Below are 24326 nucleotides of genomic sequence, written 5' to 3'. Positions count from 1 at the left end.
GAAGCGGGATATGACATGTCAGAAGTTGGTAAAAATTATAGGTACACTTTTAGGCTTGTACGAACCCGAATGATCAGCTTTTGAACCTTGCTGTCTCTCCACACCATGGAGTAGGGTGATACAGCCCGAGGACCCCCTGAAAAACATGGATACCACCAAAGGCTGTTCCCACTATGTTTTTTTATTATTTTTTTTTTTATTTTTGTGACGCCCATCATTTTGTGGTTTGGCTGCCCGTTATTACAATCACAACTGTTGGTACATTATTCTAGCTTGGGTGGACGAATTGCCTTTTGGGCGTGTCTTTAATTGAAAAGTCCATTGGATTTCCTACTAAAGATAGCGAAAGGACGATAAAGAAACAACAGCTAAACTAACCAACTGAAAAATAATGTCTGTTGTTTGCATAAGACATCTGCGAATAAATGTCATGATCATTATTTTATTTTTCTTAAACCCTTTTTTATTTTATTTTCCAAAAATAAGTATACATAACAAACAATGGATGGCATTCCACCATCAATAAAGACACAGCAGTAAGGCACATTATACAGTGTCTCCCCATGAAGACTCCAATCGGGAAAAGATGGTTTGCTAGCAACAGACGACCTCCCCCCCCCCCCCCCCCAAATTCTCCCCCATGCACACAACCTGGAGAACGACCACCACCCCCATAACACGTTCGACTATTCAAAGATACCCAACGCCTGTCACACTAATCAATCACTTTTAGCCTCCCTAGAGTACCAGCTACATCCCTAGATAAGTACCACTTTGTGTCCTTAAAGTGAGTGTACCGGCAGGTGCATTGCCTTAAGGTTTTTACATCAATAGACCAGCGCCAGCACAAGGGTGCCGCGGTCCTATTCCCGGGCTTAAGAACTGGAGACGGGTGCTGTGACGAAACTCCTCCCCTCTGTGACACAGCTCCATTGATTTTAATGGAGCCACATCACAGAGGGTAGGAGAGAAGGCCACATTGGGGGCCAGCAGGCCAGTCCCCAGTGCTTCAGGCCGGGCCAGTGACCCAGAATAGACCGGTGCTGTGCACTGGAACTGGGCCACGGTAAATAGGACCGTGGCACCGGCATCCCCATGCCGGTCTATTGATGTAAAAATCTTAAAGCAATGTACCTGCTGGTACTTTTTTTTTTTTTAAATCCTTTTTTAGACTTCTTTATGGTGCAAATAACCTCTAACTGATCATGATACATGTATTTCTTAATCCCTTAGCCACCTAAATAAACACATGGGTAAGGAGTAATTTGGTCATCTCCTTGGGGTATATGAAACAAAAAAAAAAGGTGCGTTCAAGTGAAATATGCATATCCGTGCTGTCTGTTTCTCTTTGCTATTGGCCGCACATCTCCTGTTTACACAGGAAGATGTGCAGCCGATAATGATACATTTTTAAAGCCCGCTCAAAGTCTTAAAAGCTAAAAATGAATTCATAATATAAAAAAGGAATTTCAAATCTTTAGACTATGGGAGTGACGCAATCTATACTAGATGACGGAAGGAACTCCATAGGCACAATGTGTAGATTTTCCCAGATTTTCCCGGACTCTTGTACGTGCGTGGTATACAGTAGCTGGAAATGCTTGTATATAAAATATATTTCCTCAGTTCACATAAGGAGAAATTACATTGTAACCTTGGCCTAGAATATGAATCGGTTTCAAGCATGTGTCATATTACTTCATAAATCCTTTTATCTCCCGCTCAGAGTCTGATGTGACATCTGCCCCAGATTTGTCCTGATAGAACAGCAGGGAAGACCAAGAGTTAAATGTTCTATTGTCTCTGTCAAATTATGTTTTTCTACCCTTTAAACTAGACTTAGCCTTTTTGCTAAATGTTGAAATATCTTTACCTAAGGATAATCTTCGTTTGCTTATCTTAAACCTGTCACACTGTCTAATTTCTAAATAACTAAAGTTACCTTCTGGCAACTTACCACATGGCTGTCAATCTGTCCTCGCTGTTGGGTATTTGCTGTAAACCGAATTCAGGTGTGTTACAGGTAAGAAATCTCCCTTGCCTTATCATGTTCTCCTGTCCTTCACATATTTGCTGAATGCATAATATGTTGTTGTTGTTTTTTACTTTATTATTTTTAGTTGTTGATTTATTAATGAAAATTATAATTTGCCGATTTTTGCCGAATTTTCTCCACATTTTTCCCGTTCCTTTACCAACTATAAGCTGTGATTGCATATAAAACAAATTTAAAGAAATTTCACCAGACGACAATTCTGTGATTTGTTTTTACAATAAATCTTAATCTGAATATTCGTATGAATTAATTTTGTATGTCAGGTTTGTATTTTTATATTGAGTATATAGCTCGCTGTTTTCTTCTACAGATTACTTTGATCTTCTCAAAATAGTTTTGACATGTTGGAAGTAGTGAAAGATTGAGCAGCAGCCTGAAGGTAAGTCTTCACACGGTGACTTATAGCTCTGCTTGTAGCGACCCAGACACTAGTGTAAATAGAACATACAGTACTAATTTGGTACTTGATGCCTTTTAAGTTGTGCGTTGAAAGAAAAATAGGTAACAAAAATGTGTGGCCACATGTACAGTGTACACTAGGAAATGACAGGACAACCCATCCAAATGTATACAGAGGGTTAAAAAAAAACGTAGCTTTGCCTAAAGATGTGTGGAAGTGCTCAGGTTTCTCATACCCTCAGAGAATATACATTTATTCACTTAAACAAGACATCACCTTCGAACATCTTATAGCTGGATGAGTCTTATATGTAAGCTTTCACCATAGACTATTACAATATGTGGTGACACAGTTTGTGGGATCATTCATCACACATAGTAGTCACTTATAGTCATCAAATAGAGACCTTCTCTGTACTAAGCAATCAGATTCATTGTTAAGATTGTGCCTCGATAAGGCAGACATGACACCCAACCGGCTATTCTAAAGGGGTTTCTTGTACATTTTTTTGTGTATGCCTGGGAGAGCATTAAACATAAAAAGGTGATGCTCACCTACCTTGATCCCCTCCGGCTGCCAACTCCACTTGTCACCACTTCTTCATGGTTCCAGGACAAGCTGTCACAGCAGGAAATGCCCGCTCAGCCAATCGATGGCTGCAATGGTGTACCTTCTCAGTCACAGGCAGTGTGAGGCAATTTATCGTGGAACCCGGAAAAAGTGGTAAGAACCTGTAGATGGCAGAACAGAAGCTTGGAGAATTGGGTTAGATCAATATGACTTTTTGTTTGTTTGTTTAACAGGCTATCAGCCATATGCATAAAATAAAAAGTGTATACAAATAACAATGTTCAGTCCAAGAACATCGGCAAAATCATAACTGCAACCAAATGTGTGACTTGAAGTTCCAAAATTGGCTACTAGGCCCACACCTATCATGTGCCATTATTGATACTGGTGAATTTCCATGAGACAGAGAGACCTTTAGACCCCCCCCCCCCTCACTCAGTGGGTCTAAGTATGACTACTACTTGTGCCACCCTTAGGGCCCTATTCCACGGGACGATTATCGTTCGCATAATCGTTAACGATCCAAACGACCGCTATTGCGAAAGACCTGAAATCGTTCACCCACTTACATGGAACAATAATCGTTACTTACGATCGTTCTTGCGGTCGTCTTGTCGTCGCTATTGCGTTCGTCACTACTGCGAACGACCGAACGACTTCTTATTCAATGCAAACGATTTGTGAACGAGCAACGATAAAAATAGGTCCAGGTCTTATTAAACGATCAATGATTTCTCGTTAGGTCGTTAATCGTTAACTGCTATTCAACCGAGAGATTATCGCTTAGATTCAAACAACTTAACGATAATCTGAACAATAATCGTCCCGTGGAATAGGGCCCTTAATGCATCATCAGTTTCTTAGTGTTAAAAAAAAAAAAACAGAAGTATGTAAATGATCCAACTAGGGTAATAATTATATTTGCACCATCTGACCAAGGAAGGGACACAATGGATCAGTCTCAGGGCTCCCATCATGGCAGCACAGTGGATACAATAATCAAGTTAGGTATAGCATTGTCAGTGTGCTCTCCTCATTGGAAATGCTAACAAGGATGCTTCTCTTTACTCATATATTTTGGATCTGAGGAAGGAGCTCTCTGCGTATCTGCACTCTGTGCACTCTGTGTATATAATGTGCACTCTGTGTATATAATGTATTTATACAAATATGTTTCTAAACAAGCAATCCTTAAATGTAATGTTTTTACGGTACTCTATAAAGCTTGACATACCAGTTTAATTATTTTTGGGTGGGCTGAATAGTTTAACATACACTATGTGCCTTAAGCAAGAGTATACAATGATATGTAAAAGTGACTTGACAGTGCATGTCAGCGAAGAAGCTGCTTTATGTCATTCCAATATCTGAAACCACATTCTCTATAACATCACCTCCAGTGCTAGGAATGGAATATATTCTTCCATACAAAGTATTTCAATTAAAAATGTATGTTTTATGAGGGCTGTTTTTAGGACTCAAAAACTGTTTTTATTGGTTTACGCACTACGTAGATGTATAGTACAGCCAATTTTTTGGCAATTGTTTTGGCATGCATGTTTATGGTAATGTGATGAGGGTAATAACCGACTGATAGATTCCTCTAGCAATGGCCTGTCTCCTGAGGGAAACAAAGTTGCAATCCAACATGCCCAATTCTACATTCCCTGACATCTGCTGTCATGGGACAATTGGTAGATCATCAGTCAACCACTTCAGTATCACTGGCTTCAGTCAACTTTTTGCACATGTGTAGGAGGGATATACTACAATCCTGATATAGAAAGCCATGCTTACAATCACAATGTCAGTAAGCAGCCCTATAAGGCTCCCTTCACAATCATCTGGTGATCTGACTCAGTCTCCCTTTAGTGCAGTAGCAAAGTGACAGAGGGAAAATGATTTTTGAACCGGTCCCATTCATTTGAATGGGACCGTTCAAAGCATGTGGCACTTCAATTGAGACGCTGGATCACCGGACAGGCTGAAGTGAGGAATGCAGCTTGCAGCATCCTTGTGTCCAGCCTACCCAATAATCCGGCACTGGACCCATTGAAGCCTATGGAGCGCCAGAAGCATCACCGGATACAGACGCCAGGTTTTTGCAGCCTTCGGCCAGTTGTGGTCAGTTTCTGAGCAACTGATATATGTGAACCCAGCCGTCAGGAACCCATACATCAATAACGATCATAGATCATTTGGCCATCAGTTATGTCTTCTGCCTTTCCCCAAAAACACAGGAACGTTCGGCAGGCACAGAGCATTCTTGTCTTTTCTATGGGGAGGGGTAAACCACAGTGAAAGGGCTCTCGCTGCCGCATATGTCTCTCTGAACAAAGGGGTCATCCATGATTTTCCATCTGTCTGTGGTGGTAGATGGCCACGTACAGGCTAGACTGACGGTCAAATCTGCTGTGACTGGCACATTCGGTTGGCATAAGTCTAAAGCCCCTATTACACGGGGCGATGCAGAGAAGCAAAGGGCAGTAAGGGGATAAGAGCCAGGGGGGCCGCGGGGGGCTGCAGGGGGGCTGCTCGGGTGATTGCTGGATAGAAGATAGCGGCCGGTCTGCTGCTTGGAGCAACAACAGCAGATTGTTGCTATCTTGTTGAAAGACAACGACAGACGATTAGTCGGCATTGTTCATGTCTGATCATTGTTTTCTATTACCGAATGTGGCCAATAATTGTTTTGTGTAATAGGGCCTTAAGGATTTTGGGGACCTTTACTCTTGGAAATGTATCCAATTGGACTACATTATACTTTGGGGGAGATTTATCAAACTTGGTGTAACGTGAAACTGGCTCAGTTGCCCCCAGCAACCAATCAGATTCCACTTTTCATTCCTCACAAACTCTTTAGAAAATGAAAAAGGTGGAATCTGATTGGTTGCTGGGAGCAACTGAGCCAGTTTCACTTTACAACATGTTTGATTAATCTCTCCTTTTGTCTTTATTTTTTCCTACTTTCCTTCCCTGAAAAATTCTCCATGACAAAATTATTTTACAGCACTCCTAAAATCACGGCAATCTGAGGGCAAAATTACATATTTTACAGGATGTTAGGTGCCAACATTGTGATATAAGTTACCTTATTGTTCCCCTAAACCTACATGAAAATTGTATGCTCGTCCCATGTCTATGCACATTTCCTCCCACATTCTCAGTAGTGCTGGCATGTTACAATTGTTCTTTATGTAAATAGCATAGTGTTAGGAACGGGTAAAACTCAACTACATTTACTGTTAAAGGGATCTGTGTGATCTTTATGTAGTGCTGCTGAAAGTGATGCAATGTGGAAATGCATAAGGCTAGGGTCACAGATGTTTGGCGATATGGCACAGATGCCATCAGTGAGGATTACAAATGAAAAAAGTTGCATGCAGCAGTTTTTGATCTAGCAAACACCTCCCCAGAGTGGAACTATGCTGGATGGCCTATAAGTCCAGCACCATGACCTATTTCAGCTTATGGGACAAAAGATGTGGATGCAGAAGAAACAGTTTTTTCCTAAGTTCAATGGAGGGGCATTATTACTGGACGGGGACATACATACCTACTGGGAGAGCCTTCTACCTACATACTAAATGTTCTATCTACCTACCTAATGGGGAGATTTATCAAATATCTACCAAGGGCTACACTTAGCTACCTACTGGAGAGACATACCTACTTACTGGGAGCACTTACCCATCTGCCTGACCTGCTATAAAGACTAGCTAGCTCTCCTACCCATTCATTATTACACTGCAGGACATCAAGGGGACTTTAGAGGGGTTGCTTGTGTAGGTAGGGAAAATTCTTGAAAAGTATGTGACTGATTTGTTGGTGTGATATTTCAACATTTGAGGCTCCACTTTTAACTTTGTCCAGGGCTACACTAGTCTAAAACCACCCCAGGTTCTGATTATTCATTATAACTACAGTGTATGATATACAGCCCTTGTTTGACCTGGCGCCTATATCCCACCACTATCACTAGTCAGCATTCAGGACCTTTCTTAAAAGGATTATTAGTCATAATTAAAGATGCTGCTGGAGCCATGGGTAACGTGTGCAGTTTGCTATGGGTCCAACCTTTTCTAATGACACCCATGCTTATAGATCAACAAATTTACCACCCTAATAATATATAATTAGAATTTTACCTGTTTCTACAATTTTACTTAATTTTGCTCCATGTCGTATACAAAAAAATCTATTGGTAGCTTGAAATCACCAATGAGCAGTATGGTGTGCACTGGTTTTGCTTTATATTCACAGATGTAACTAGATTGTTTTATATTACACAAAGAAATCCCACCCAAATCCAACAGAAAAATATTGTGCCGTTTTCCATCAGATGCTGTATGTCCTGACGCATTCATCCGTTGCAGTAATAGTACTGTATGTGCATACATAAGACACCTCACAGATCTTGTACAGTAGCAGAAGGAGGCTTTGCAGCTCTATACTAAGTATCTGTACAGTAGACCTGGTACACTGGGCTCAGCTGTGTTCATGAGCCCAAATTCAAACGGGATGTTAAAAATAAAGAAACTAAAATGCCACCTGTACATCCCCATGATATAATTGTAGCTCTTTATCCAATTGATGGCCCATTTACCAGAGGATGAACACCAACGCTAAAACAAATGACATCATTGCTTGTCCTAAAATGACACCTTATAATGAAGCCGATAAGATGTTTCCTGTTTAGATGCATTGCTTTAATTAACAAGAAAAATATATTTTACAGTCGTCCCAAATGACTTTTCTTTAATTTTTTTCAGGAAATATAAGGCTGTCTGTTGGTAGCACATTGCAACAAATATATTTTTATAAGAATTACCTAAGGGAAGGCAGACTAAATAGGAAAACTCCGTTTCCTATGATTGTTCCTCTATTTACTTCAGCCGCAAGTTCTCCTGGGTATACGGAATTATACATGCAAAGTGTAGTCAGAGGACAAACAGGGAATTCACCCCCAAATCCTAATCTTTATGGCTCATTTTGGTTTTCTAATTTTAAGAATGTTGTCTGTGCGTGACTTATTACTATAAGATAAAAGAGGTTGGCAACTTTGAGCAATAAAGCATTAGTGGGGCATTAGCTTAGTATATAGAGCACCTCATATGTGATATTGCTGCACACAAACAAATGGTTAACTGATGTGCTCTTTTCACTTTCATTGGTCATATTGCATTTAGGCCATGTTCACATCATGGTTGTGCTGTGCATTACCTGTATACAGCAACTGGTCAAAATAGGATGCTAACATAGAAGAACATGGACAGGCATGGATCCTGTTGACTTCAATGGCTGGGACCTAGTTGATTACATTCAGGTCATTTCTCGAACACCATACCTTTGAGTCAAACCACATATGCAATACGTTCAGAAAATGATCCAAACATGTCACTAGCTGACTATGTTTAGACCATTGAACTCACTGGGGTATGTGCCTGCCTGTGCTCATATACATAGGCATTCCATTTTGACAAACTGCTAATTGTTATTTTACCTATCAACTTGGAAATTTGTATTTGTCCCCTGCCTGCAATGAAATTTACTCCTGCGCCAGCTCTGTGCTCCGCTTCATGCTGTGCTTCCTACTCCCAGCCATGCTGGTGCTGTGTCTTCTTGTAGTTCCAGCCCTGGCCTGTAGGATGTGCATACCTGCTTCTTCTGTAATTAAAAGAAAAGTCCAGAGAAAATATTTATTAAAGTCACGCGACTCCCAGAGCTGTGCGGGCTGTGGCTGCTGGAGAGGATGATGGCAGGCGGATGCCCAGTGTCCCTCCAGTGCCCTGTGTCCCTCAGTGTCCCCCTGCCATCATCCTCTCCAGCAGCCACAGCCCGCACAGCTCTAGGAGTCGGGTCGTGACATCACCATTTTATCCAGGAAGTGAAGCCTTGATGCAGTAGTAAGTGCAGGGAAAAAAAGCACTTTATGTGCATTTCCCGTAATAAGTGTGTATTGGTGATTTGTATAACTTTTGGGGGGCAATACAACACTTTAAAGGGAGAGTGCACAACCAAGACCTGCCTCCTTCCAATCCCACCTGCTCCATAGTGCCTGGGCATTGTTAGTGGTCCCTTAGTGTCTGTAGCTAAGGTGTGCTGTATCTGATCCTGTTACTCGTATAATAACTGCTTGACACCTCCTGTACTGCACTGATTCTCCTATAAATGAACTCGCACTATGACCTAGAACTTGTCTTGAGCCTCCTGTCTGTTTCTGACAACACCTTTGCCTGATCCCTCTATATCATTGTGCCTCTGCAGTGCTTGACCCAGACTGCTAACTATTGCTTCTTGTCTGACCCCATGCTGTCACACTCCATTACCATCTGGTCAACTACACATACCAAGACCATACTAGTAGAGTGACCAGGTACCACCTAGCAGCAGAAGTCGAGCTTCCACATTCTAGAGCAGGATAATACCTACTTAAGGCGGTATTACACAGCACGATATAGAGGAGGAAGCAAGCACCGACCTGTCAGGTCAGCGCTCACTTCCTTCTCGCTCCCTGCTCACTCTCTATGCTAGTACGCTCGCTGACAGTGAGCAGGAGGAGGAGGGTGTGCAGGAAGCTGCAGGAGGAGCTGCCTGGGTGATCCTTAGATCATCCGGGCCACCCATTGAAGAGAGCAGTGGTCTTCTTCCACCGCTCCTATTACACAGACCATCGCTATCATGAGTTTTCAACATATTGGCTGATCGAGGTTTTTTAACATGAGCTATTACACCAAGCAATTATTATCCGGAACTGCAGGTAAACGGTCAAATATAGCCGATAATCGTTTAGTCAGGTGTGTCCCAAAGTCAAATTGGTTCAGTTGAAGAACAGGTCCATTGCCCATAATAGTATTCTATCATTTAATGTCAAATACAGCACTGGATAAGGTTAAAAAAAAATGCCTTTTTTGTCAATTTAAATCCACTCTGACCATTTAAAAAAAAAAATAATAATTGTGACAGACAATTGCTTTGTGATACATTCAAATGCTGAGTGTTCTGGTTCCGACGAGTTCTGGTCACCGCATGTGAGATTGGTGGTCCCAGGTAAAAAAAATTAGAACAACTGAGATATTTTCTGAAAAAGTATAGAATTATATTAATTTCAAACGAGTAAAAACTCTAATAGATAAATCAGGAAATCACCAGACATAATTGCTCTACTGCCTGATATGAATAGTATGATTTACTGCCAAAATGGCAGACATCAGCAACAAGCCAGACCTGCCCTACAAGCCTCTCCCCACCTCACAGGCTGGACCTGCTGCACACGCTTCTCTGCCAGTTTGTGTTGAGATGAATAGACTTGGAGTGCCACATTTCCAATATTTGTCATTGATACACCATTCTAAATAAACTTCTGTAAAGGAAAACTAACACTATTAATACATGAGCTTGTTTAGGTTCAGTCCTGTGTAGTAACTTATATCCTCGAATTGCCTTGCCTCGAGGTGCAAGAGGCTTCCTTGTTCATGAAAATGCACTAACACGATTTGCACAACTGTGCATGGTAAACTTGTGCAGCGCATCTAAACACACTTTCTTCTCTGAAAATCCCCAGGATACATTACCAAATCTCCTTGATCTCATGTCCTTAATAGGCTTAAGTGGTTCACCACCAGCTGAGCACAGGGTCACGCTGAGGGCAGACTAGTTTGGGAGGCCTGTCAGCAGACCACCTGACCCAAGTCACAGATGGCCTTTCCAAAAAATAAAAATAAAAAAAAGCTTCCCAATTTCAAAATATGTAAGTGCAAAACCAATTTTTTCACAGCACATTTCCATCAGTTATCACTTTTACAAACAGCCATGTATATACTGCAGGCTTTTTAAGTCTAACTAAACAATACAGTCACTTGAGTTACACAATATTTAGCGAAGCAGAAGGGATAATTGCTTTTGATATGAACTGAGACGGTAAAAGTATACTACGTAATTTGTATATAACCCAAATTAAAATCTACCCTACCCATTATCATACAAGCAAAGGCCAGTGTTTATTGCGGCTGTAAACAATGACTAAACGTCAATAAAGCCGCATGAGGGCATAAAACTTTAATGCATTCTCCCATTAATTGTTGAAATGCTTAAAATTTACCCATCCAAAAACTGGAACTGTGGGTAAATTTTTACCATAAGCTTTTATAATACATTCCCTGTGGACTTTAGTGCGAGTCTTGAGGATATTGCCCAATTCTGGAACTTACAATAATGGTTTTTCTGTTAACAAGTAAATTGAAGCCATGTTATGTTTAGTTATGCATATGTGAGAGGGTTTCATGGGATTAGGTACGACATGAGATATTTAGTGAAGTCCGACATGGCATGCGCTGCGAATGGCATGGCATGACAGAGGTGTTTTGTGAAAGACTCCCTGTACTTTATGGCTGCCAGTAAATATTAATAGAATTTCCCAACCGGCAACATTAAGCTTCCGTAGGAAATTGCTCACTACTGTGATCCCAATAGTTATTTATTTGGGGTTAGATGGCTGTGGATGGACTGCAAATGGGTCATGGACCAATGTATTGTTTGCTCTATATAGTCATCATTTACAACGTCTATATTCACTAACTATGGTCAATGGTTGTCCTTATGAGACAACCTTTTTAGTAAAAGTGGTATTGGATTAGAACAGGGTTACTGAGTAAACCCAAAACAGTCAAGCAAACGACCAGTCAGCGGTCACTAAAGGTGAGTAAATCAAACCCATACCTTGCATATAGTAGTATTAGAGGATCTGCACCAGCGGAGGCTTATAAGGAATGTTACTGTACATTACTGAGTATATTATTCCAATTTGGTAAAATAAAGAACCATCGGGGCATAGCTCGTAGTTTCCCTCTTAATTTAACTGTGTCTCAAATCGGACGCAGACTTCAGCATACAGTAAACATCTTTGTTTAGAGGTAAAAAAAAAAAGAATGTATCTTTATTGACTCTGCAGTGTTTAATCAGTTGCCAGGCTCACATGAATAATGCAGACCAGTACACCAGTCCATCAGCCAAGTGACAAAGCTATCTGGCTAACAGGATGTTACAGAATTCTAAGTGATACTTAAATAAAGTATAGGCAGCTACACTACATTTACCAGAGATATTTCTATTACTCAGCAACCTGATGTAACAACTTAAACATGGCTTGTAGATGATAGGACAAAGATTCTTACTAAGTTATCCAGATCAGGGCAACCTTGATATGTGAGTTAGATGGTGTATCTTGTTTCCTTCTTATTCCCCAGAAATACACATAATAAAGGTGTCCCACAAAGTTAAACACATCTAAACTAATGCATGATGTAAAACTGAATATATTTCTAACGTGCAAGTATTCCTGAAAACGTACTGTTTATGAAATGTATACATACTAATCTGCCGTGTGTCTGCCTTGTTTTGACAGCTCCTTACCTTTTTTTTTATGACCACCTTAAGTCACTATGACACTGAACGATTATCGGCCTTACTTTCAGGCCAATAGATGTTCAGCGTAATAGCTAAAAGTCAGCGACGGTCTACAGCATGTTACTCCAAGTAATAGGACCACGACTGACTTCAATAGGCCGCACGAACAATCTAAGGATCGTTTGGGCAGCCCCTCTCACGGCTCCTGCTGAACGACCAGGAAACGAGTGCTGAGCTGACAGGTTGTCGCTCGCTTACCCATGGAACATCGGGTCGTGTAATATGTCCTTTAGGGAATCCGCTCTCAGTAGCTATTGCAGCAGTGCTGTAAATGTAGACACTGTGCATATATGAAGCACCTGATAATATTCCCGTAATCAGAGAAAGGGGACTGTGCAAGGAGGAGTGTTGTGTCCACTACAGCTGGAAATAGGGTACTCGAAATTGAGTTATATTATTGTAGCACTGTTCATTGTGTGTCGCTGTCCTCCTGTTTTCTTCACCATTCTTCAGCCATTATTTGTCTACAACTGAATAACTATTGTTCTGTGTACACACTGCACAATTCCATGCCAGAGATTAGTAATAAACTTTCCATGTGTTAAATATGTTACATGCTTCAAACGTTTATTATGCTTACCTACATATCATAGAATATTTTCTGACGTATATGTATCAATTGACTTTGTACCCAATAATTACTTATACATCGACAACTATGGCATTACTTATACATCGACAACTAAGCTCATAGTGATTCACCAACTTCATATGCTTATTTGCTTTTAATAAAAGCAGAGGCCTACACCGATACAGAATAGCAAACCCTAATGCTGCGTTTACACAGACAGATTTATCTGACAGATTTTTTAAGCCAACGCCAGGAATGGATTTGAAAAGAGGAGAAATCTCAGTCTTTCCTTTATGACCTGTTTTCTGTCTATAGTCTGTTCCTGGCTTTGGCTTCAAAGATCTGTCAGATAAATCTCTTTGTGTAAACATACCATTAGGAGAATCATTTGTACTTCCGCAGAGTTTCCAATAATGAATATGTCTATAGTCCAAGTATTAATTTTAACATAGGCCACCTGCTGTTTCCTTTCAATGGCTTTGCTGTGTCCACCTTAGGTGGACACACATGCTTAGTCTTGCCTCTCTCTCTTCTTTACTGCATATGCAATAAAAGTATTGGCCAACTGGTGTGACACAGTGATACAGTAAAGGGGTTGATGGTGTACCATAATAAAGAAGGGTTCGGTGCAATTTGTGAAGCAGGTTGTGAGCTACATAGAAACCTGGTGGCTTAGAACTGCTTACACAGCCCCTGTCATTTATAACAACTTTTGACCTCTCACACAGACATGTCAAATGTTTTGATCGGTCAGGACTCCATCTAGAAAAGGTTGGAAGAAGTGCATGGCAATACCTGGATCACTGGTCTCTCTGTCTTCATGCAGAAATTGGGCTCCATATACTTAGGGCTCTATTCCACGGGACAATTATCGTTCGAAAAATCTTTAGATTGTTCATAATTGAAAAAGTAATTATAGTTTCATGTAATAGCAGACAACGATTAAAGGAGGTATGAACACCCAGACCCCGACCTATGTCTCTGTGACGTATGAAAAGTTTTTTAAAGAATCAAAGACAGGGACACCATCTCATTTACCCTCTTGAGAGAGAATAAATCAAGCAAGCAAATCCTTGGGAATATTTGTATATTAAATGTTACTATCCTGACATCTAAAATGTTGCCATGAGAGCGATATAGTTGATCGTCGATGTTAAAGGGGTTATCCAGCGCTACAAAAACATGGCCACTTTTCCCCCTACTGTTGTCTCCAGTTCAGGTGCGGTTTGCAATTAAGCTCCATTTACTTCAATGGAACAGAGTTTCAAAACCCCACCCAAACTGGAGACAACAGTAGGGGGAAAGTGGCCATGTTTTTGTAGCACTGGATAACCCCTTTAATATATTACCTAATATATTACCTATATTACTGCTAAGGTTAAATGTCAGCTATCACTAATCCGTGATCTAGGATAATACAGTGATCGCTACTATGTAGTGCAGAACTGTAATAGGGTTTAGATATTGGTGCATTGCCCTATACCATACTACTAAGTATCTCCAATTTCATACAAAGAAAACATTTTTATTTTTTATTCTGTGCATTCCATGTTATATATTATTCTCCCTTGGGTGCACTGCTTTTATAGAAGTGTATCTGTGACATCCAACGCCCATTAGAGTGTTCATCCATTAGCCCTATAGGGGACTCTACAAATCACCAAGCCTCTGTGTATGGCTCTACCGAGTGCATAAAGCAAACCACTGACAAATTATCCCACAATCACTACAACCCTAAATAGGTTTACACAAAGTCAATCAAGGTTGACAAATGATAACCATTCATTTCATGAAGGATTGGCCAATAAGCAATACATTCATTGTTCATTGTGGCTTATTCTGTGCATGTACGTTCAGAAACTACCAGTAGGATTACTGGGAAACATACAAATGTTAATGATAATTGTTACGTGTAACAATTATTGGATGTTTATGTTTAGTCTCCGGCATTTGACCTCGGCATAGGCAGAGCGTCAGGTGAGCAGGTCCCATTGTGCATACTTTCTGATAGATTCCCTGTTAATTTATCTGGGACTTGGGATTGTGGATATTGAAAGATTAACAGGCTGATGAAGGAGTTGCCTTCAGTTTGGTCTTTAATGGCAAGCGGTGATGAAGAACACATGTGCTATTAAATCTCCTGCAAAACCTACTGTTTACTAAGATCTATAGATGTCAATATCTTTCACCAAGTAACTAAGGAAAGGGGGCATATGAACTGGATAGGGTTGGGGTTAAGTCCCACCTCTAATGTAATGTTTCCTGCAACGTGTCTTTTAGTGACAGAAATAGTTCAATCTCGCCAATCAATCTACTAAAAGAGGGATGAAGCCAGCTCACTAATCTGCATGTATATATGAGATCCTTGTCTAGCGCATACATTGGATCAGTGGCTTGGAAGCTTCTTGGAAGCTTGTATAACTATTGTTATAAACCTATAATATATATTATCTAATATATTGTATAAGCCTATAAATCTTGATTATTTTTACTAAAAAGATTGCCTGCAGGTCATGCTCTTTCAACATATAGAGTCCATTTTTAGATGTGCAAGCATTTGTCACAAAAATTTAAGTGAAAATTTACCGCAATCATAGCAAAAACTAAAAAGATTATGGGGGAGGAGACTTATTAAACATGGTGTAAAGTGAAACTGGATCAGTTGCCCCTAGCAACCAATCAGATTCCACCTTTCATTTTCCAAAGAGTCTGTGAGGAATGAAAAGTGGAATCTGATTGGTTGCTAGGGGCAACTGAGCCAGTTCTACTTTACACCAGTTTATTAAATCTCCCCCAATATGTTTTCATAGACCCCCAGTCATCTGTGAGGGAACCAATCAGCAAGTGTCCGATATGTCTGCAGTACCACCACAGGGACATTGTAGCATTGAATAGTTCCATTTACATTAATGGGCCACACATGTAATTCCCTGACTTGTTGGGTCCTCCAGAGTGAGAGATTTTCTCTACAACTACTGTCTGTTTTGGGTAACAATGTAGAATCCTAAACAAGAACTGACAACTATTAAGTCATAGATATTTTGTAGTCTAATAAAAATAAGGTAAACCAGACAATCCTTTTAGTTGGTAAAAATCAGATGTGTACCAGGAACATGGGATGAACTATTGCCATAGCCACAAGCTTTTTTTTTTCATATTTTGTCACTCTTTGCTCAAAACCACAGGGTTTTTTAGTAAATTAATTCACAATAGCTATAGAAACAAGCACATAAAAATTTATATGTTATTTCAAAGCCACTCCGGCGCAACTCACCCTCCTCTGAAGGCCAATAGGTAACAGTGATCAATGGGTGCCGATCATATCATGCAGGACGTGCTGAAAAAGGTACACACCCACTTGGACATACTTTTGACACGTACTATAATGAGTCCACAATATCTCCCTAAACCGAAATGGTCTGCACTGTGGACCATCGCGCCCTGCTCTGCACTCACTAAACTTCAGCTCCAATTTACCCAGGTAGGATGCGCTCAGTCGTCCCATACGCTGGTGAGGGCAGATAGCAGTGTTTGTTAGTGAGCGTTTGTTGAATGATTAGTGTGTGACTGTTTAGGGAGATATTGTGCACTCATTATAGTACGTGTCAGAAGTATGTCCAAGTGGGTGTGTACCTTTTTCAGCACATCCTGCATGATATGACCGACACCCATAAATTACCTGTAATGTGTGAGGATCGCCTTTGGTTTTTCTTACCTATTAGCCTTCAGTGGAGGGTGAGTTGCGCCGGAGTGGCTTTGTAATAACATATTAATTTTTATGTGCTTGTCTCTATAGCTATTGTGAAATTTTTTTGTGGACCTTGGTGGGCTCTGTTCTTCACTCCGTGCAGCACCATCTTAGAGGAAGTGGCGCTGCTTGGTCCCAGTCTATTATAGACAGGTTATTGCAGAGTGCTATTTTTTAGTAAATTGTTGCAAAACAACAAAGAGACCATCAGCTGTGAAGGCAGAGGTAATGAGGGTGGCATGGGAAGTCTGTAAGGAGGGGGATACAAGTCTGGGGAATGGGGGCTGAGCAGCAGTCTCTGTGAGAGAAAAAGGCCATAAACAGAGTCTATGTGAGGGAGCCTAGTCTAAGCGAGATATGGGGGGGCCATGAGTGCAGTTTATGTAAGAAGGGACCAATGAGCAAGAATCCATGCAAATGAGTACATGTACCAAAGTGTGTCGGGGGGGTGGGGGGGGTCTTTTGGTCCGATCTGAGGTCTGTATTAATTTCGAAGTCTGGTTGGGGATAAAATTAATTTGTACTTACTCCCTGCTTGGATTTATGACCTTAATCACAATCCTCAGTGACAGACCACACCACTGCTACAGGGCCCATGCAATAAGGGGGCCAGCAAGCCCCTGGCCCTTTAACTGTGAGCGTTTGTGATGAATGCTCATAGGTAAATGCTGCAGTGCTTTGACTGACAGAGCAAGAAGCCAGCATTGCAGCTCCAGCCACAAGAGCCCCCCTTCCCCTACACATACTTAACTGGCCCTGCGCAGTCCTCCAGCATTTGTTCTCCCAGCTCCCGGGCATATGAGTGACATCACTCACTCGGGGAGCTAGGAGAACGAAGGAATGCTGGGGAATTGTGCCGGGCCAGGTGAGTATGTGGGGGGATGTACAGGATTCGTGGGGCCTCATACTTACCTCTGCCCATGTCTCTGAAGCACCAGCTTACTGCTCCAGGACTCCCTGGATTTGCTACTGAAGGGACGTCATGACTTTGCTGATGGATTGCCAGCTCAGCCAGTCAGTGACTGGGGTGGGACACTGCTGCAGTCACTGATTGGCTGAGCAGGCAATCCATCGGCTGGGATGGGTATTTTACGCCAATTCGTGACAACATAGCAACTTGGGGAGAAATTAGTTCTTGCAGGGGTCCCGGAGCCAGTGGCTCGCCCTCTGCCTCCTGGAAAATATTTTGCAAATACATTCATTTAGCAAATTTGCCTCCTTCTCCTGATGTGTTGCCCTTTCCCTGCCATTGTTGACATTTCGTTGTCAACCACCACTCTGTTCTACAAGCTAGTTTTCACATTTATTTATTTTTTTTATTTATTATTCTATACTGGTGTACCCATATCCCTGTCTTAAATAAAACCCCGCCGCATGTGCCCCACTGGATGTACTACCTCTTAGTAAATCTAGCAAAACAGCAAGCGCAGAAATCTACACCTGCTCCAGAGCAGGTGTGCAGGTGTAAATCATTATAAATCAGGTGCTGGATGAGGCCACACCTCCTCCCCACATTGTTACGCCCACACGCCTGCCCATCGAGCAAGCAGGGCGTGCTTCTTTATAAAAGCACAGATTTTTGTAGGTTGTTAAATTATCCCAAATTATCCCATTTACTGAGCCTTATTTCAGCCATTTTTCTGTTCATCAGCTTTTCTTTACAGACATTTTGCTTTTTTCTTTTGGTCCATTTTTCTTCAGCTGTTTATGCTTTAAAAAGGCTCAAAAATTATGTATGAACATAGCATTAAAATCAAAATAAAATCAGGCCCCCAAACAGTAATCCATACAGTAATAAGCAAACACAACCTAATCATCAATTGATTCTAAGGGCTTGTTCACATGGACAGAACCTATTGGCTTTTAACTGAAATATCTCAATCAATATCAAAATATCTATTGATCTCAATGGGGAATGTTAAAAAAAAGGCACAGTTAAAAAAAAAATAGGAATCTCACCATTCTTTGTGGTTCCACATGAAATCAACAGGGGTCTTTAAAAAAATGGAAAAATCAGGACCAAAATCTGCACACCATGATCTCTTCTGATTTTTTGATTTTGCCATGTAAATATACCCTAATAGGAAATTATTGAACAGGTCACATGACACCATAAAGTCAATAAATTCCAACCATACATATAATTACTATATTATTATCAAAATAAAAATAAAATTAGAAAAATAGATGATGATGAAGATGATGATGTTGATGATGATGATGATGATGATGGATGGATGGATGGATTACATCATAGTGTTAAGAAATCTAAATATCTTTTCTAAGCTTTTAAAAATGTGAATCTGCCTTGGATTTGGTTAGTATCTAGAATACATCTTTACCATACATTACAACTGACTTTTCTTAAATAACAAACTTTCCCAATTTTATGTCATTACTGTAACAATAATATCAATAGAAATAATGTTTAGGGTGGATATATTTTGTGGCTCATTTACTTTACAGACTTCCACACCATAAGTGATGTAATATAATGTGTCTTATCCAATCATCATACAACAAGGGCAATGCATTTACAGGATCATAGTAATATAAATGTCATTCTGCACCATAAATCTTCAGTACAGATGGGTACAGCATCATTCCTGTACAATAAAGCTGTGGCTAGTGTTATATAACGATTGTATGTACCACAAGTACAGTGTACTCGGTCATTAGAAAGTAAACCCTGTATCTTGTATGGTGGAATGATGATTAGCAGGCAGGGGCTAATGAGGACCCTGTGTAATTGCTGCCTGTAGCTGATGGACAGATAAACCATTAGAATTCCCTGTAATGTGATGTGTCCCTGAATTCATTTGTGCCTGAACTTTGGGTGAACCTGAGATTAAACAGGGGTAGCCAGCGAAACATTTTGTTGTTAGATTCCTTTTCAACAAGCCTTTTAGGCTAAGTAAATATTGATCAGTTTCAATCTGAATACCCCAAAGGAAGACCCCGAAGTGTCTGTATTGCTTCAAAAGTAAATATATATATATATATATATATATATATATATATATATATATAATGTATTATTTTATTTTTATTTATTTATTATTATTATTTCTTTATTTTATGCGCGGGGTATAAGATCCAGATGTATATACCTCATAAGTATATGCATAATAAACTTGCGTGTTTGTGTAAAGAAATAGCAATGTTTTGCATAAATTCCCATAATAAACTAATAAATTCCCATCATAATAAACTCTACTTTACAGGATCTCTAGAAAGTATGAAAACATTTAAAATAAACATTTTTTTTTAATCATTTCTAATCTATAATCTTTCACTTACAATGCTATTATGCTATAAAGAAATTGATTGGTTTTATTTGTTTACATTGTTCTTGTTATTTTCTTTTGTTTGTTGTTTTTTCCTTTATTTTCAGCTTTATGTTATGAGAACAATTTTCTGCAAACGAATAAATAAAAGAACAATTGTGTTCATGTATTCTGATTAGGAGGATGGGGGTTACTAATATCAATAGTGTTGTTATCGATATTATTTTATAATGACGTTGAGAATTATTGATGACCCTGAAAGTTTTAGCCCAGTCGTTGATGTTCCTGAAGGATTTGCCCCGGTAATGTAATGTGGAGTGACCCAATCCCTGTAGGAAATCCGTTATGTAATACAATGTTCGTCCTTTCAGTGACCTCCTGCTTTGTGATGTGTTGTGTTTTTTCCCATGTTCTAGTTCTGGACTTACAAGGTACAAGCTTTGCCATCATTACCATGCACTGAATAGCTTCTTACAGGTTAAATTATAGCTTCCTTTGAAGTTTCCCTTTAAGCCTCCTGTGCAGCACAAGTGCTCCCTTTAGATATGATTTCAGATAGGAGAACCAGTTTGTTGTTATGGTAATGATATTTAACACATTAAAGTACAGTACAGAATAAAGACATCTGCTTTACCAAGACTCTAGCTGCTACTAACAAAAGAAGAAACAAGAAGCTGCACTCAGATTTGCTTTGAAGTTAGCAGCAGCCACTACAAGTTTTGTTACTTTTTGCATATTGTAAAGTGCTTCCCTACTATAGTGGGTATATATGAAGTGTATGGGACTTACAAGCAGCAGCCTCATGGTCCAGGGGTAAATAAATAACTAAAAAATATATTGCATCAACTAAAATGACCCTTTAAATGAGGAATCCATGTGAGACCTTATGTTTATATGGTTTGATGTGAGGAAAGACTGGCTGAAGACAGGCTGTACATTTTTGTCAGTCTTCTCTGTTTACACATGTCAGCATTCAACTTAAGGTGAAAAGTTCACCAGTTCTTGACCCAAGATGTTCCCCTAGGTGTTACTTGAAGAGAATCTGTACAGATAGAAACTTTCTGCAACCCTAAGGACTCCTCTTTAGTTTAGAGATAATGACTTGCTACAGTGTTGCTGTTATAAACCACAAAGTAGCAGAATGATAGCACTTTATGAACTTTATTCATGTTCAGCACCCCCTTATTGTACACCTTGTACCCCGAATATTACACACATCCAATGGCCATCATTTTCTGTATGGAAATATATTTAATCACAAATTACAACTGATAAAACTCAGTGTAGATCGGATGGAGCCGATCATTATTCATCGTGCACAGACTCTTACAGGAATCACATAATATACATAATATTTGGCCAGAAAAAAATAATATACAGCAATTAAAGGAATTAATGGAGAATGAGTCATAAACAAATATACCTGTACAGACACAAGTCATGAAAACTTGGGGAAGAATACAGTTCATTGTGTGCGGTAATAACCTGATCTCCCCCAGTCACAAACAAACAAAAAAAATCCATTGATAGAAATATTTACAATCTGACACATAAACAAGAAAACACCTTTAAATTAATAAGTCTTTCCATTATGTAAACTTCTTTGGTTTCTCTATAGTGCATCACTTTTCAAGAGTTTCTAGTACCCAGATAGTACCAAGCAGGTAAACAGACAATTCAGATCTCCAGTGATTCAACCAGGGGCTCATACCTGGCATTCATTAGAGTCCATGCCAATACTGAGAACACAGTCATCTTTGGTTCATTAGCTCAAATGGTTGGAGAAGACTTTGTGCAAACAAAAGGTTGATGCCAAGTGGCAACTTCACATACATAGAACCAGGGTTGTGCAGTCACTGGCAGCAGTTGGGGGCTTAGTTGGAGGAGTTGAGGTGGTCTGAGGTAGAAGAAGAAGCAGGAGATGGAACACAGGGTGAGGGACTTGACTTATCTGACATCTCCTCTGACTTCTCATCACTCCCTGTGCTGGCTGAGGGGGAGATAGGCAGAAGACCTTCTTTCTCCCTCTTCTTCTGTTTCATCCTCCTGTTCTGGAACCAGATTTTCACCTGGGTTTCATTAAGCTGTAAGGCAGCTGCTATCTCCACCCTTCGGGCTCTGGTCAGATACTTGTTGAAATGGAATTCCTTCTCTAATTCTGTCAGCTGTTTGGTGGTAAAATTGGTTCTGACAGTGTTGGGTTGACCTGCATAGCCATACTCTCCAGCTTTACCTGTAATGCACAAGGAATGGATTAGATGATGGTTGGAAGAATGCAAACATTTAACCCCTTAGCAACACATTTATTATCAGAGTTCTATTATGTATTGCTGTCATTCCATAAGTGCATATACTTTATAAACTGTAGGCATTCAGCATGCATTAGGTCTGGATACATTGTGCCCATGTGGAGCAGCTTACCTGTTTTAGGAGGGTTTCGCTTAACTTTCATCCAGTCAAAGGTCTGTGTTGGAGGAGAAGCTTCAGCTGAAGGTGAGCGACACACTTCCTGGTGGTTCAGGTGGAGACTGTTCACATTGCTATTGTAACCTGCAATGGACAGGTTCTGCTGCTCTGGTCCATAGCTATGGTGGATGTAGTGAGCTGACCCTGGGCCATCCACATAGCTCTGCTGCTGCTGCTGCTGATGGTGCTGGACAACACTAGATGCAATACTGCCAGTGTACACAGCGCTGGGAAAGCCTGGACTGACATCTCCCTCCTGATTTATAGGGAAGTGGGAATAGCTGGAGCTGAAGTTCTGGATGCCATAACCTGCAGCACAGCTGGGGTGGGAGTATGACATGCCCAGGCTGCTGTGGCTCTGGAAGGCTCCAGGTTGGTGAGGAGGAGGAGGATGATGGTGATGATGAGAACTTATTTGTACCCCCCTTCCGACCATGAAGCGATCATCGTTGTTGCAGTTATTGGAAGTGACTGCGCAGGACTGGAAAGTTGTAAGTCCATGATCGGGGTGGAAGGCTCGGGGCTCCCCGGTCATCAGGCTGGAGTAATCCAGGAAGGAGCTCATTCTGGCATAGTCCATCTATCACTGACTGACGCTGTCTCTACAGTCCAGGGTGAGTGTGCCAACTTTCTCACTTCCTCCATAGGGCCAGCAGCAGAACACGAGATGAATGTACAGTCAAGTGGCGTCACGTGACGGCGCCAGCCAATGGCAGCGCGGCTTGATAAAGTTTCACTGCACAGCCCTGTGATGGATCGTTCTATCCCAGGCATTTAAATTGCAAGCGCAGAGCTATCACATTGTGTAAGGCAGCGTCCACACACGGCGGCCGGGAGAGCAGCAACGGAGATCAGCAACACCGACACGGAGGTCAGCAACACGGACACGGAGATCAGCAACACCGACACGGAGATCAGCATCTACACACCGACACGGAGATCAGCAACACCGACACGGAGATCAGCAACACCGACACGGAGATCAGCAACACGGACACGGAGATCAGCAACTCCGACACGGAGATCAGCAACACCGACACGGAGGTCAGCAACACCGACACGGAGATCAGCATCTACACATAGTACTCACATATACTGTGCAGGAGATCAGTCTCTATACATAGTACACACATATACTGGGCAGGAGATCAGCCTCTACACATAGTACACACATATACTGGGCAGGAGATCAGCCTCCACACATAGTACACACATATACTGGGCAGGAGATCAGCCTCCACACATAGTACACACATATACTGGGCAGGAGATCAGCCTCCACACATAGTACTCACATATACTGGGCAGGAGATCAGCATCTACACACAGTATACATATATACTGGGCAGGAGATCAGCATCTACACATAGTACTCACATATACTGGGCAGGAGATCAGCATCTACACACAGTATACATATATACTGGGCAGGAGATCAGCATCTACACATAGTACTCACATATACTGGGCAGGAGATCAGCATCTACACACAGTACACACATATACTGGGCAGGAGCTCAGTCTCTACACATAGTACTCACATATACTGGGCAGGAGATCAGCATCTACACACAGTACACACATATACTGGGCAGGAGATCAGCCTCCACACATAGTACTCACATATACTGGGCAGGAGATCAGCATCTACACACAGTACACATATATACTGGGCAGGAGATCAGTCTCTATACATAGTACACACATATACTGGGCAGGTGATCTGCATCTACACATAGTACACACATATACTGGGCAGGAGA

The 24326-nt window shown here is 40.9% G+C and overlaps 1 protein-coding gene across 1 annotated transcript; it reads right to left on the bottom strand.

The window, feature by feature from the left end:
- Positions 1-21283: 21283 nt before the first annotated feature.
- HOXA1 (homeobox A1) lies at positions 21284-23207 on the bottom strand. Its single transcript, XM_069960445.1, has 2 exons — positions 22519-23207; positions 21284-22330 (listed from the first exon to the last, which is right to left on the bottom strand). The coding sequence occupies exons 1-2, from the start codon at positions 23141-23143 to the stop codon at positions 21972-21974; spliced, it is 984 nt and encodes a 327-aa protein (XP_069816546.1). The 5' UTR covers positions 23144-23207; the 3' UTR covers positions 21284-21971.
- Between the last annotated feature and the right edge of the window lie 1119 nt (positions 23208-24326).

This window comes from Dendropsophus ebraccatus, chromosome 2 (genome assembly GCF_027789765.1).
Source record: "Dendropsophus ebraccatus isolate aDenEbr1 chromosome 2, aDenEbr1.pat, whole genome shotgun sequence".
Classification (NCBI taxonomy): domain Eukaryota; kingdom Metazoa; phylum Chordata; class Amphibia; order Anura; family Hylidae; genus Dendropsophus; species Dendropsophus ebraccatus.
This window is presented reverse-complemented; position numbering and strand designations above follow the sequence as displayed.

Bases quoted from the DNA above. Each gene is read 5' to 3' on its own strand.
- HOXA1 (XM_069960445.1), bottom strand. From the start codon at position 23,143: ATGGACTATGCCAGAATGAGCTCCTTCCTGGATTACTCCAGCCTGATG. The intron at 22,331-22,518 runs GTAAGCTGCTCC...TGTGCATTACAG, and splicing joins GCGAAACCCTCCTAAAACAG to GTAAAGCTGGAGAGTATGGC.